Source organism: Anolis carolinensis, chromosome 2 (assembly GCF_035594765.1).
Source record: "Anolis carolinensis isolate JA03-04 chromosome 2, rAnoCar3.1.pri, whole genome shotgun sequence".
In the NCBI taxonomy this organism is placed as follows: Eukaryota; Metazoa; Chordata; class Lepidosauria; order Squamata; family Dactyloidae; genus Anolis; species Anolis carolinensis.
Genome location: NC_085842.1, coordinates 277,476,412 through 277,490,793, shown reverse-complemented (window position 1 = coordinate 277,490,793; position 14,382 = coordinate 277,476,412). Strand labels below are relative to the sequence as shown.

Genomic DNA, 14,382 nt, shown 5'->3' with positions numbered 1-14,382 from the left:
TGTATACATATAGGTACAGATATACAGGTACATAGAAATCTCTAGATATCTATATGTATATAGGATTTGCAAAGACCTGCAAACATATGAGGGGAAAATTCATATATTAATGTATTTGTAGGGGGAAATCTATATATTATTTACAAGCTTTGGGGCATGCATTTGCCCAAGGAAAAAATACAACAAAGCCCTCCTAAAAACAACTTTGGCCTCTTTTCTCCCCCCCTTTCCCACCTCTTTTATTTCTCCCTCTTTCAAACTCTAAAAGTAGCTAGAAAAAGGCTTTTAAAAACTTCCCTCCCTCTCCCAAAAAGACCCACCCCATTTTTGTTTCCTTAGGAATAAAAAGAAAAGCACACCTTCCGTTGCTCTCCTTTCCCTCCCTTTTGACTCAAATGTTCTTGCAATAATAGTAATAATAATAATAAATCCTACAAATTTGCAAGAGTCTCTCTTTTTCTTCCCCTTCCACCATACAATCATTTTCTTCTTCCTGGCTTGCAAGAGGTTCTGTCACTAACTCTCCTTTCGCTTTTAAAAACATTCCCTCCTTGTCCCTCTCTCTCTTAAAACATAAGATAACTCCAGCCTGGGAGGAGAAGCGAAGAAGGAGGTTTTGGAAAAGAAAGCATACTGTGGCCTCCAGGCTCCGCTGCTGGCTTGACCTTGACCAGATTATAAGCCGGGGGAGGCTCTTTCAGCCCCCCAAAAGAGAGTAATATATATTCAAAGCTCTGAAAAAATCAATAAAATTAAACATTTTGTAAGTAGAATAGGCTTTATCATATTTTTTATACCTGATATATTGTGTAAATAATCCCACATCTGTTCTTTTTCCATGTAGTCCTGAAGAACATTACCAAGTGACTTTGGAGATAAGGTACAATAGGATAGTACTGTAAAGATTGCTTCTGTTAAACTAGGTTTTCTGCTATATGTTTGGTTTGTGCAAGGACTTTGCTCTCCACTTTCAGGCAAATCAGATTCTTGAAGGGAAAAGAAAGAAAAAATGCTTCAACTGTCAACATAAAATTACATTACACACACAACTAGACCTACAATAAAATGAAGTTGTATCTGTTTATTCTCCTCAAAATGTATTTCCAACAAAACCACATGTGTGACAGCTTGCTATAAAGCTCATATTTAACTGGTTTACAGCTTTGATGTATTTAGCTTTAATTTCATGTAAAATGCAATAAGGCCTTATGTATGACTGCAAAAAGAGATAGAGGTAGTATAAAATAAGAAGGTTTCTCTCTGAGAGCTGGAGGTTTCTTCACCTGTCAGATTTGGAGAGAAGAAGGAAGGAAAACTACTATCACTTTGAAGTTTCTAGAAAGCCAACCTTGCTTTCAAATCTGTGCGAGATTCCCTTTCTGCCAGTCTTGGTAAAGGTCCATTAGGAACTAAGAGAAAAATGTGACCTCTAGCAGGACAGACCTGGGGACACTTGAGCCTGTGTTACCATTTGATCAAAGGGACATGATAACACTTTGTCTGTTTCTGATTCTGCATCCCCTTTCCTTCTATTTGTCTTCAGTAAAGCTATTAACTAAGACATTCTGCTCTACATTTACTGAATCTCGAGAGAATGGTCAGTCATAGATTAATAAATTCTGTCACTTCATCCTTGTGATAATTGAACAAGCTAGTAAATTTAATGCAGGATAATAGCAGTGTAAGAATATGATCTTCATCAGACATTTGTCAGTCTTTGTAAAAGATGACATGCATTTGAATAGGTAAATGAGTACTTTGCAACATTCAATAAGAAACATGACAGAAGTTGAGTGGTGGTGCATTTCTGAAAAATGTTAAGACCACTTAGAAATGACAGAATTAAATCACATGTGAACCTAATAAAACCAAGGTGAAATTGCTTAGCAAAAATTATAAAAATACATTATTAATATAATGTCGTTCAACAGAAGAATAAAATTGTTGTTGGTAACTTTATAATAAACATTATAATAAATACATTATTTAGCTGAATAATATATAAAATTCTTATTTAACATATGTTAATATCATATCTCTTCTATTACATGAATCCATTGATTGTAAGACGCACGCTAATTTCAGTACCACCAACAGGAAAGTTTTTTTTATTGATATATATATATAAAGACATCCACAATCTAAGACACATCCCATTTTTAGAGATGTTTATATGGGAAAAATGCTTGTCCCTTTTCTTTAAAAAACAAACAAACTTGTAACCATTCTGCATTATGCTATATTCTCCTTGGCCACATGCTACAGCAGCCTTTTGAGGCAGAGTAGTGAGTTAAATTGTGATTTGGCAAAAGACTACAAAAGAAGACGAAGCAGCAAATCACAATTGTTACAAATGGCAGTTTGCAAACCAATTTCAAACCACCCCAAGATACCTGGTTTGGCAGAATATCTCAAAATGATTTATAAACTGATATTGGTTTCAGACATGGTTTGTAATTAGATCTGAATGAACACCAATATCATTTCCTATCAAGTTTACACGAGTTGAAATATATTTGTTTTGAAACATCTCCAGTTAAATTAAGATTTCATTTCAATGTCATTAATATATTTTTTAAAAAATATGTTGTGCTGGTCTATAGAAAAATCAACAGGCAAGCAGAATCTTTATTCAGTTCAACAAAAAGTTGCAACAAAGAGTTGCCACAGAAGTCTTCATCAGGCTAAGTGGAAAAGAAGTTAATTTAACCAATACATTATTTAGAATCAAAATGAACATATTAACACTCAAACAATATCAGCAAAAACTGGAATGAAATTTCAATACAGTATGCATTCTAAATTTAGTTGTGTAATGTGATTTCTGTAGTGAAAAATGGAGTAAGACTGAATAATGCACTTGAGTTTTTACAGCTATATTATTACAGCTACAGATAGTATCAATACTTACTGGAACTTCTCAGTAAAATTTTCAACAAGAGACAATCACGATGTAGCAATGTTTCCAAAAGCAAGTTCCAATTACAATATGGTTGGGATAAGAGCAGTTTCAGTTGACCCTGAGCTGCCATTTCTTTAGCTGATGGAGTCCTTTCAAAATGTAAGATAAAGACAGAATAATGTACTTAATTTATCTATGAAATTAATAGCCTTAAAGTGCAGATGTAATGCTAACTCCTTTAAATGTCAGTTCCTCACAGAGTCCTCTGAAAATGCTTTCATGGTTGCTTACTTTAAGGCTGCTCAGGGAAGGAATTATGTTTAATCTCAACTAGCTAAAAGCAAATTAACATTTGGTAGACTGCCAAATTTATAACTGATACAAAGTAACCTCACTTATCTCTTTCATTGGCACTATGTACACTTGTTTCATGAGCAAAATTATTTCTAATGCCTGAATAAATTTGAAGCATTATATTTTAGTTCAGTATTATATTTAATTGTTTAGAATGATGTTGTAAAATATTTAAAATTGAATCTATGAAATGAAGTCACACTGTAATTAAGGCAGATTTATAAAATACATTCAGTCTTATAAACAGATGCACACCGCAATACTGACTTGGAAATGACTATTCTAGTTAAGGGTCATTGGAAAATGTATTAGAAACCCGTCTTCAGTAAAAAAAATCTTGTGCAAAATTGTGCAACAATGCCTCATAACCTCTGAGGATGCCTGCCATAGATGTGGGCGAAACATCAGGAGAGAATACTTCTGGAACATGGCCATACAGCCCGGAATACATACAACAACCTTGTGCAAAATTGGCAAAATGTTTAACTCTTAGATGACAAGGAAGCCAATATTATAGCAACTATTTAACAACAGTCTATCTTCACATAGCTTCTGCAGCATTTATTATGTGGAGCCATATTCTATTGGAAGTGTTGTACATCTGAAATTAGATACTGCCATGAACCCTATGAGGTTTGCATATGAGAAATTCTCAACAGATTGTCTTTTGGATCAAGTGGGGGTTTTTTTGTTTTTGTTTGTTTTTTGCAGAGAAGTGAGGAACAATAGGCATGAAAGGACTATCAAAAAAGAATTTTAGCCTTGTTTTAATGATGCCATTCATTGACTGGAGAGAAACTGCTATGTAAGCCTGAACAAGTATTTGTGATCACAGAGCTTACTGCTCCATGCTAAGACACAAAACATCTATATTACACACCTGCAAAACAGCAATACACACTGATTGCAAAGGCCACCTGTTAGACAGCCCATTGCTTTACTCAATTTTCCACTACATAAATAAACCTTTTCATTTTTCTGTTCACTTGGATATTCAGGAAATGAGTAGCAACATTTAGCACTGTATAATTTAGAAGCAACATCTCATTCTCTAAACCTGAGAAAACTATGGCCTTTGGAGAGTTAGATCCTTAGGAATTGTTTTTAAAGTACTACCTAACACGATGGAATACTGGGTTAGAGAAGAAGCTCAGTTATCATTGACCAGATGGAATGTTATTGCCTTTTAAAATTCACCAATTCTTGGCTCTTAAAGCATCATGCAAATTGAAATGTACAGTGATATGATTCACTCAGAGGGAAAATTGAGTACTACAGATATTCCCTGCAGTCACTATGCTAACACTGGTAAATGTACTGAAAAGTTTTATATTGTACATATGGAGAAGCATATGTTCTCTCATCCTCCAAGCTCATGTAGCTGTGAACACAAGGCTAGCCACATGAAGAGGCAAAAGGTGAACTATATATAAAACATGGCAAATGTAAATGTTCAGTTCTGCAATAAGAAACAAGCAACTGTTCCCATCCACCCCCACAAAACTATCACAACGAGAGCCCAGTTCATAGCACACCACAAGTAGCACAGTAGCTACTAGCAATCTCTCTTTCTTCACATACTTCACAGCAAGGTAATTCTATACTGTATCACAGAGCTGCATGGAGAGACAGAGAGAAATTACCATCAACAATGGTATAGCTATTGCCAGGAACTTAGTCCTTTTTATAAACATGTGACACACAAGCACTTTCACTAAATAAACATGAATACACTTGGAAGCCAAGTTATTATTTAAACAAAATTAAGAATGAAAAGTAAAAAAATAGGAACACCATTTTGAATAATCATAACGATTATCACATATATCATGTTGTACATGTTCAGGAACTAGAACCCACACCAAGTATTAACCATAACTTCATATATATATATATATATATATATATATATATATATATATATATATATATATATAATAAATGTTCTGGACTTTTTACCTAGAAGTAGGCAACGAAACTACACGACCCAGAACCACGAAACTTGGCAACACAACCCACCATCCTTGCCCCTAGGTTCCGACAACAAAACCAAACATCAGGGATGGAACCATGGCCCCAAAACAGGAAAAACACATCCGCGCCTGTGCCGACCAGGACATGGCGCGCGACCCTCACACGACCCCCACCCCTCCTAACCACTCGCTCGCACACTCGCCTCTTCCCGCCGCCAACTTTGCTACCATTTGCAGAGCACCATGCGCGAGGAAGTAGAGAGGGCGCCAAAAGCGGCGGTTTACTCTCTCGGAGACCAAGGTGGCCTAGCAAACTGCAGCCTTTGCGGCCCTGTGTGTGTGTGTGTGTGGGGGGGGAGCGAAGGATCCCCTGCCTTTCTACCTGACGGAAGGCTCCAAGGCCACAAGTAGGCCTCGACTAGGCCTCAAAACAATTCTGGCTCTGAGGACGCGACTAGGCCTTGACTAGGCCTTCAAACAATTCTGAGGCGAGGAGGGGAAATTGGAAGGACTCTTTGGGGGTGAGAAAATAATAAGGGTGTCCTTGAATGGAGTGGAAATGGGGGCCAATGGACAGGGAAGGGGAAATGGGGGGACTTTGGGGTGTGGAAACAATAATAACAATAATAACAACATGGGGCCAATAGAGAAGGGAAGGGGAATGGGGGAGGTCTTTGGGGTGAGGAGACAATAATAATAATAATAATAATAATAATAAGGGGCCAACGCAGAGGGAAAAGGGGGATCTTTAGGGTGAACAGAATAATAATAATAATAATAATAATAATAATAATAATAATAATAATAATAATAATATGGAGCCAATGGATAGGGGAATGGGGGGTCCTTGGGGTGACTAGAAAATAATAATAATAAGAATAATAATAAAAATAAAAATAATAATAAAAATAATATGGAGCCAATGGAGAGGGGAATGGGGGGCTCCTTGGGGTGACCAGAAAATACTACTACTACTACTAATAAAAAAACACTAATAACAGAGGGTCCTCGCAGCAAAGGGTAATGAGGGTGCTCTCAAACCAAGGAAATCATATATTGTTGGGGAAATGCCTAAACTCCCTTCAACAGTTCAATAAAATGCCCATTGAACTGGATTATACGGCAGTCTGGACTCAGATAACCCAGCTCAAGGCAGGTAGTGTGATTTACCTGCCTCGAGATTCTAGGGTCCCTTCCACACAACTGAATGCCATTGCCCATTTCCTGCTTTGAACTGGGTTCACTCTGAACAACACTCTAATAACAGGGGGATTCCAGACAAGAAACAATCAGGGCCAGCTAACACTTTCCCAACAAAACATTCCCCCAGGGAGGAAGCACCCAGGGTTTGACACTGAAAGTCCATTACATCTAAAACATTCTGCAAAACTGTGGCCTTCACATTTGCCTCCAACAGACAGAACAACTAACAGCCAGAAATATTGTATATTCACATACTTTAGAAAATCACATATACTAACTACCGCCAGTTCTTCAGTACTTTATTTCCAACACCATCACAATTTGCCACAGCGTGGCCGGGCACAGCTAGTTAATTGTATGAATACAGAACATGAAGGGGACAATTTATGTCATTGGTGACCATGACTATTGTTAGCCACAATATATATAGAAACAACAACTTTGTAAGGCATGTCTATTGATGAAAACTAGTTTTATTATTAATCAGAGAAGTTCTTATGTGTGTTTAACTAGAAATACTTCATGTAAGAGCTGTAAAGTCAGTATGCCAGACCTTTAACTTTGACTACAACTCCCATATTTTTGTACTTATTGACTGTGATTCCTTTTCCATCAGAAGTGGCAAATGTACACTAATTAGTAACAGCAAATTTACTATGGTAAAATGAAAAGTAGAAAATGTCATAGCACCTTTATGACTGTTTTTATTTTCACATGGATTTTTGTGGATATGTACCCACTTCTTTGCATGCAGGACATTATTTTTCCACTCCTCCCTTTCTCCTGTTTTTGTAAAACGGTAGGACAAGGCATTTCACCACAACCAGGTAAAGTGCCAGGCTATTTAGAGTGATAATACATATAATGTATTTCGTTGAATAACATTCTGACAACTTTCCGAAATCCCTCTGAAAATAAACATGCAAAACACTATGCATATAATACATTTTAAAAGGTTTGTAACAGAACAATACAATATGCTTGAACATTTTTTAAAATATGAAGTTAAGATTCACAGATATATATAATACTAGCCGTGCCTGGCCACGCGTTGCTGTGGCGTTGTCTGGTGGTGTTGGTGAGGGGGGGGGGGGTTGTCTGGTGGTGTTGGTGAGAAATTGTTGAGGTAGTGGTGGTATTGAATGTCTATTGTATGGTTGTCTTTATGTTTAGTATGCACACTGAAGTGGATTATATGGCAGTGTGGAGTCAAGATAATCCAGTTCAAAGCAGATAATATAAGATTCTAAATGGGTTATATAGCTGTGTGGACGGGCCTTGAGTATACACTGCCATATAATCCAGTTAAAATCTGATAATCTGTGGAAGAGGCCTAAGTGAGGCCTAACTGTGCCCGTCCCCTGGACTGAGTAGGTTGCTAGGAGACCAAGTGGGCGGAGCTTAGCCTTCAAACTGGCAGCAATTGGATAAAAACTATTATTCCTCTCCCTGTAATTAGGACTTTATTTTTCTTTTCTTTTTGTTGTATCAACCTAGAGCCGTGAATGATGGGTTGTGTTGTCAAATTTCGAGGTTGGGGGGCCTGTAGTTTTGTTGTTTTGTCCGCTGCCCTGATGCCAACACTCTTTTATATATATAGATTTTAAGTTTGTATTTTCGAGCAAGAATTGGAGTGAGCAGAGTACTACTGATTCTGATTCCATTTCAAATTGCTTTTTATTCACAATCCAAACCCTACAACATGAACGATGAATGATCAAAAGATCACAAATGATTTTCGAGCTCTGGGAACAAAGCTAAAACTGTATAATGTACATGTGATCTTTTCATCCCTCCTCCCCGTTGTAGGACATGGCTCTACAAGGGCCGGAAAAATAGTACAGGTCAATAACTGGCTCAGAAAATGGTGTCAAGAGGAGCATTTTGGCTTCCTTGACCATGGTCTACTCTTCCAAGAGGATGGACTACTGGCAAGTGATGGGGTGCATCTCACACAAGTAGGAAAACATCTTTTTGCACACAGACTCACAAACCTCATCAGGCGCACTTTAAACTAGATCCACTGGGGGAGGGGAACAACAGCCTGGCAAACACTATATTACCCACGACTACAGGGAACCGCCAAAAGGCTAAACGGAGGGCTGCACAAACACAGCAAGGACCAAGTACAGAGAGCATAATCCCAAATAAACAGCTCAAGGGGAGGTCACAGGGGCTTACATGTCTTTACACTAATGCTCAGAGCATGGGAAATAAGCAAGACGAACTCCAACTCTTAGCACAGAAGCACACATACGATGTCATAGGCATCACTGAAACCTGGTGGGATGACTCCCATCACTGGAATTTAACCATTGAGGGCTATAACCTCTTTCACAGAAATAGAACAAAGGGGAGAGGAGGGGGAGTAGCTTTATATGTCAAAAACAGTTACGTTGCAGAAGAAATGCAAGACTGTAATCCGGGAAACCAGCTTGAAAGCATCTGGATAAGAATCAAGGGAATCGGGACTCAAAAAGACCTTGTCGTGGGTGTCTACTACAGACCTCCGAGTCAGGATGAAGGACTTGATGAAGCTTTCTGTCAACAGCTGACCAAACAGGCACAAAGAAGAGATATAGTAGTCATGGGCGATTTCAATTATCCCGATATCTGCTGGAAAACAAACTCGGCCAAGAGTACAAAGTCCAACAAATTCCTTACTTGCCTTGCAGACAATTTTATGGTCCAAAAGGTAGAAGAGGCAACAAGGGGATCAGCAACTCTTGATCTAATCTTAACAAATGTGGAAGACCTGATCAATACAGTTGAAGTGGTTGGATCCTTAGGGGCAAGTGACCATGTGCTCCTGCAGTTTGCAATACAAAGGAATGCTGAAACTAAGACAAGTCAAACACACATTCTGGACTTTAAGAGAGCCGACTTCCAAAAAATGAAGGAATTACTGAGCGGCATCCCATGGACGCCAATATTAAAAAACAAGAGAGTTAAGGATGGATGGGAGTTTTTCAAAAGTGAAATACTCAAGGCGCAGATGCAAACAGTGCCAACAAAGAAGAAAAATAAGACAAATGCAAAGAAGCCAGAATGGATGTCCAAAGAACTTCTAACTGAGCTAAAGCTCAAAAGTGACATGCACAAGAAGTGGAAAAGGGGAGAAATCACCAAAGAAGAATTCAAACGTATAGCCAACACCTGTAGGGAAAAGGTTCGCAAGGCTAAAGCGCAAAATGAGCTCAGGCTTGCCAGGGACATAAAAAACAACAAAAAAGGCTTTTTTGCTTACGTTGGTAGAAAAAGGAAGAAAAAGGAGGCGATAGGGCCACTGCAAGGAGAAGATGGGGTGATGGTGACAGGGGATAGGGAAAAGGCAGAACTGCTTAATGCCTTCTTTGCCTCGGTCTTCTCACAAAAAGAAAGCCATCTTCAACCTCAGCAACATGGAATGGATGAAAGATTGGGGGAAATCCAACCCCAAATAGGGAAACAAGTTGTCCAGGAACACCTGGCCACTCTAAACGAATTCAAGTCGCCAGGACCAGATCAGCTACATCCAAGAGTATTGAAGGAATTAGCGGAAGTTATTTCAGAACCACTAGCAATTATCTTCGAGAGTTCTTGGAGAACAGGAGAAGTCCCAGCAGATTGGAGGAGGGCGAATGTGGTCCCTATCTTCAAGAAGGGAAAAAAGAACGACCCAAACAATTGGGTCGATACAGGGAATGCTGTGGATGTAGCGTACCTGGATTTCAGTAAGGCCTTCGATAAAGTCCCCCACGACCTTCTGGCAAACAAACTAGTTAAATGTGGGCTAGACAAAACTACGGTTAGGTGGGTCTGTAATTGGCTAAGCGAACGAACCCAAAGGGATGCTCACCAATGCGTCGTCTTCATCATGGAAAGAAGTGACAAGTGGAGTGCCGCAGGGTTCCGTCCTGGGCCCGGTTCTGTTCAACATCTTTATTAACGACTTAGACGAAGGGTTAGAAGGCACGATCATCAAGTTTGCAGACGACACAAAACTGGGAGGGATAGCTAACACTCCAGAAGACAGGAGCAGAATTCAAAACGATCTTGACAGACTAGAGAGATGGGCCGAAACTAACAAAATGAAGTTCAACAGGGACAAATGCAAGATACTTCACTTCGGCAGAAAAAATGGAAATCAAAGATACAGAATGGGGGACGCCTGGCTTGAAAGCAGTGTGTGCGAAAAAGACCTTGGAGTCCTCGTGGACAACAAGTTAAACATGAGCCTACAATGTGATGCGGCAGCTAAAAAAGCCAATGGGATTTTGGCCTGCATCAATAGAGGAATAGCGTCTAGATCCAGGGAAGTCATGCTCCCCCTCTATTCTGCCTTGGTCAGACCACACCTGGAATACTGTGTCCAATTTTGGGCACCGCAGATGAAGGGAGATGTTGACAAGCTGGAAAGCGTCCAGAGGAGGGCGACTAAAATGATTAAGGGTCTGGAGAACAAGCCCTATGAGGAGCGGCTTAAAGAGCTGGGCATGTTTAGCCTGCAGAAGAGAAGGCTGAGAGGAGACATGATAGCCATGTACAAATATGTGAGCGGAAGTCATAGGCAGGAGGGAGCAAGCTTATTTTCTGCTGCCCTGCAGACTAGGACACGGAACAATGGCTTCAAACTACAGGAAAGGAGATTCCACCTGAACATCAGGAAGAACTTCCTCACTGTGAGGGCTGTTCGGCAGTGGAACTCTCTCCCCCGGACTGTGGTGGAGGCTCCTTCCTTGGAAGCTTTTAAGCAGAGGCTGGATGGCCATCTGTCGGGGGTGCTTTGAATGCGATTTCCTGCTTCTTAGCGGGGGGTTGGACTAGATGGCCCATGAGGTCTCTTCCAACTCTACTATTCTATGATTCTATGATTCTATGAACTTTACAACATGGACTTTGGTGAAAGAGAGCTAGTATTATTGTATTGGCAGTAAGAGATTAAAATTTAAATAGCTTACAATGTATGTATAAATGAGTATGGAGAGAATTCTGAAGAAAATGTTACATATTGGGTAATGAATTTTATCTTCATGAGTTGCTATTCTTTAAAAAAAAAGTTCATATTTTCATGCATTTTCCTCATGTCAAAACAGTTTTTATGCTGCCTAGTTAAGTCTAACTATATAGGCTTTGCCACACTGCTCCCTGATACTGACTGCAAGTAATGTTAGTGTTTTAAAGCCATGCCTGTTTCTGTAATTGGCTTGAAAATGAAAGCAAATTGTATTTGTTTCAGTAAATTGTATTCTCTTAAGTACCCCTAAAGAAAAGATATCTGACTCAAAATACACTGGGTCTTATCAAAGTCTTTCAAGTGCACTGTTTACACATTTTTAAAAACTGTTTCAGGATAGTAAGGGACATAATCATGAAAGATCATCAGAGCCACAGGAATTTAATACTATATAGTAGAAACTACACATTTTTTCCAAACAAAAGTGTGAAAAATTATGGCATCTCTTTACAAATACCAGAAGTTATCATGGGACAAGATGGTGATGAAATATATAAATGCTGTGGGGCCAGGAATAGGTTGTAAAAAGGTGGGGGGAGTGTAGGAGGCCTCTTGGTACAAAGTTAGAAGAGAAATGACAGTACAAATGATAGCATATGTCTCATATGTAAATTGTCATACACTTACTGAAACAGCAAGAAAATTATGTGTTTGCATGCTGCTAAACACTCCATGTTCTAAAAATGTCAAATATGAGTGAAGCAAATGTAAAGTTTAAGAATGGTAGAATTATGCTGCCTCTCCAACTCTCAAAGTTACTACTTTTTCAGAAACCAAGCATACATTTCTCTCAACTATAAAATGAGATAGTACTTGGACTGAGTTTATTATTGCTAAGAATTATGCATTTTATGAACATGACCACGACCATAATTAAATATTATTTTTAAAGAAAATAATTTATTTTATAATAAATACAAGAACTACACAACTTTCAACACTACAGAACTACCATATTAATGTACAGATACTTTTGAATTATTTAGGAGCTAGTATAAACATTACTTTATAACTGCAAGTTGATTCAAATATTGGCATCCTCCCCATTCCATTCCTAATCTTTACAGCATGGCAAAAACACATCAAGTATGCAGTGAAAGACCCCACAAAACGTTCTAGTGATATAATTTCTTCAAAGCAATTTAAAATGAATAGTTATTATAATTATTAGTCAGGAAAGACATCAATATGGAACATCAGAACATATTCCATCTTAATTTGTTTATCTATACAGTACTCACTTCAACAAAGAAGAGCAAAATTGAGTTATGCCAGATATCCAGTACAATGGTTGGTAAACAGCAGGCTCTACAAACCCTGAAGGCAAGGTATCACTGCTGTTATTTTGAAACGTCCTGAAAAATATAAATGTTTCAGAATAATGGATTACAATGTTTATCTGACAACAGTTACAGAAAAAAAATTAACTGGATCGGATCCAAACAGCTACTTACTTATATGCATCAAATTTACATCAATCTCTAAATGCAATTTAATCCCATTTGAGATTTCTACTCTATTCCACACATCATTACAAAACAATCTCCCAAGCCACATGAATGGCTTTTGTGGGCTACTCAGGCTTTCAGTACAAAACCTAGAAAACCTTGGTTCACAAACACCGCTGTACATGCATTTCTTCTAATTCAAATATAATATAAAAACTAATCCTGTCTATATATTTTTCTTGGCTTTACAACATCCTTAAAAAAAGGTTCAAAACTAGTCATGCCAACATAGGTAGAGTGTTGCTTAATCAGATCAAATGTCTGTTTAGTCCAGCATCACATTTCCAATAATGGCAAAACAATTGCTTTCATGAAATAGTATTCATTGGCACAATTTGAACTCAGAGATTTCATGAAGGAAACATGACCAGCACATGATGATAGACCTATCCCACAAGGCATATATCACTATTTTGCAAAAATGAAAATTTAAAATTACTGCTTTTTTCTTTCCTGGAACTACTACTTACACCAGGAGAAAGGCGGGATAAAATAAAGTAAACAAACAAATACATAAAATATATAATTTAATTGAGCAATTCCAACTTCAACGAAGAAGAACTTTTCACCTGTTTAATCTCCTCATATTATGCATCGGTCTCCTAAGGAAAGTATCAACTTCAAGATCCCTTTGGTTATCTTTTCCTCACATTTTTCACCGTTACAATATCTCTTTTGAGATTAGATTATCAGAACCACGCAGACTACTTCCAATATGGTTGCACCTCATTTTACTATTGGTATCATATTGATTAAAAGGAGCCCCCCAGTAGCGCAATATGTTAAAGCGCTGAGCTGCTGAACTTCCAGATCGAAAGGTCGCAGGTTTGAATCTGGGGAGCGGAGTGAGTGCCCGCTGTTAGCTCCAGCTCCTGCCAAGGTAGCAGTTCGAAAACATGCAAGTGTGAGTAGATCAATAGGCACTGACACGAAGGTAACGGCACTCCATGCAGTCATGCCAGCCACGTGACCTTGGAGGTGTCTATGGACAACGCTGGCTCTTCGGCTTAGAAATGGAGATGAGCACTATCCCACAGAGTCGGACACAACTGGACTTAACATCAGGGTAAACCTTTACCTACCTTTACCTTAACTATCATATTGATTGTAATTATATTCTTTTTTCCAATTTTCTTATACTAGAATTACTCCAAAGAGTTTTCTTCTGCTTAGTTATTGGCAGAACACATCATCATAAAGAAAAAAATATATAATGTTATACTCCATGTGCATTACTTTATCCACTGCCTCTTGTTTTATATTCAAATATGTTTGGAGTTGTCATCAGGCCAAACAACAACTGATTATTTATTTCCTTTATCTTCAACAGGACACAAAGTTCTGTATTTTATATATCCATAAATGTGGTTGAAGTGCAGTTATTTGCTGTACAAAAGTCATATTGGGACAGCCAGAAATTGATTCAGATAGGTCTACATGTCAGTT

The 14,382-nt window shown here is 38.3% G+C and overlaps 1 protein-coding gene across 4 annotated transcripts in view; it reads right to left on the bottom strand.

Moving 5' to 3' along the window:
• Positions 1 to 14,382, bottom strand: part of kiaa0825 (KIAA0825 ortholog) — a 266,901-nt gene that overhangs the window by 139,261 nt on the left and 113,258 nt on the right. For 3 of the 4 annotated variants that reach the window (XR_010003920.1, XM_008103050.3, XM_008103053.3), the window contains exons 12-14: positions 12,670 to 12,783; positions 2,912 to 3,051; positions 798 to 986 (exon numbers count right to left, since the gene is read on the bottom strand). Coding sequence is in view for 3 of the 4 variants with exons in the window: in XM_008103050.3 (XP_008101257.1) it covers positions 798 to 986; positions 2,912 to 3,051; positions 12,670 to 12,783 (443 nt within the window). In the remaining variant the exon portion in view is untranslated. Of the gene's footprint in view, positions 1 to 797; positions 987 to 2,911; positions 3,052 to 12,669; positions 12,784 to 14,382 lie in introns of those variants that run through there. The other variant, XM_008103055.3, reaches the window with a different exon arrangement.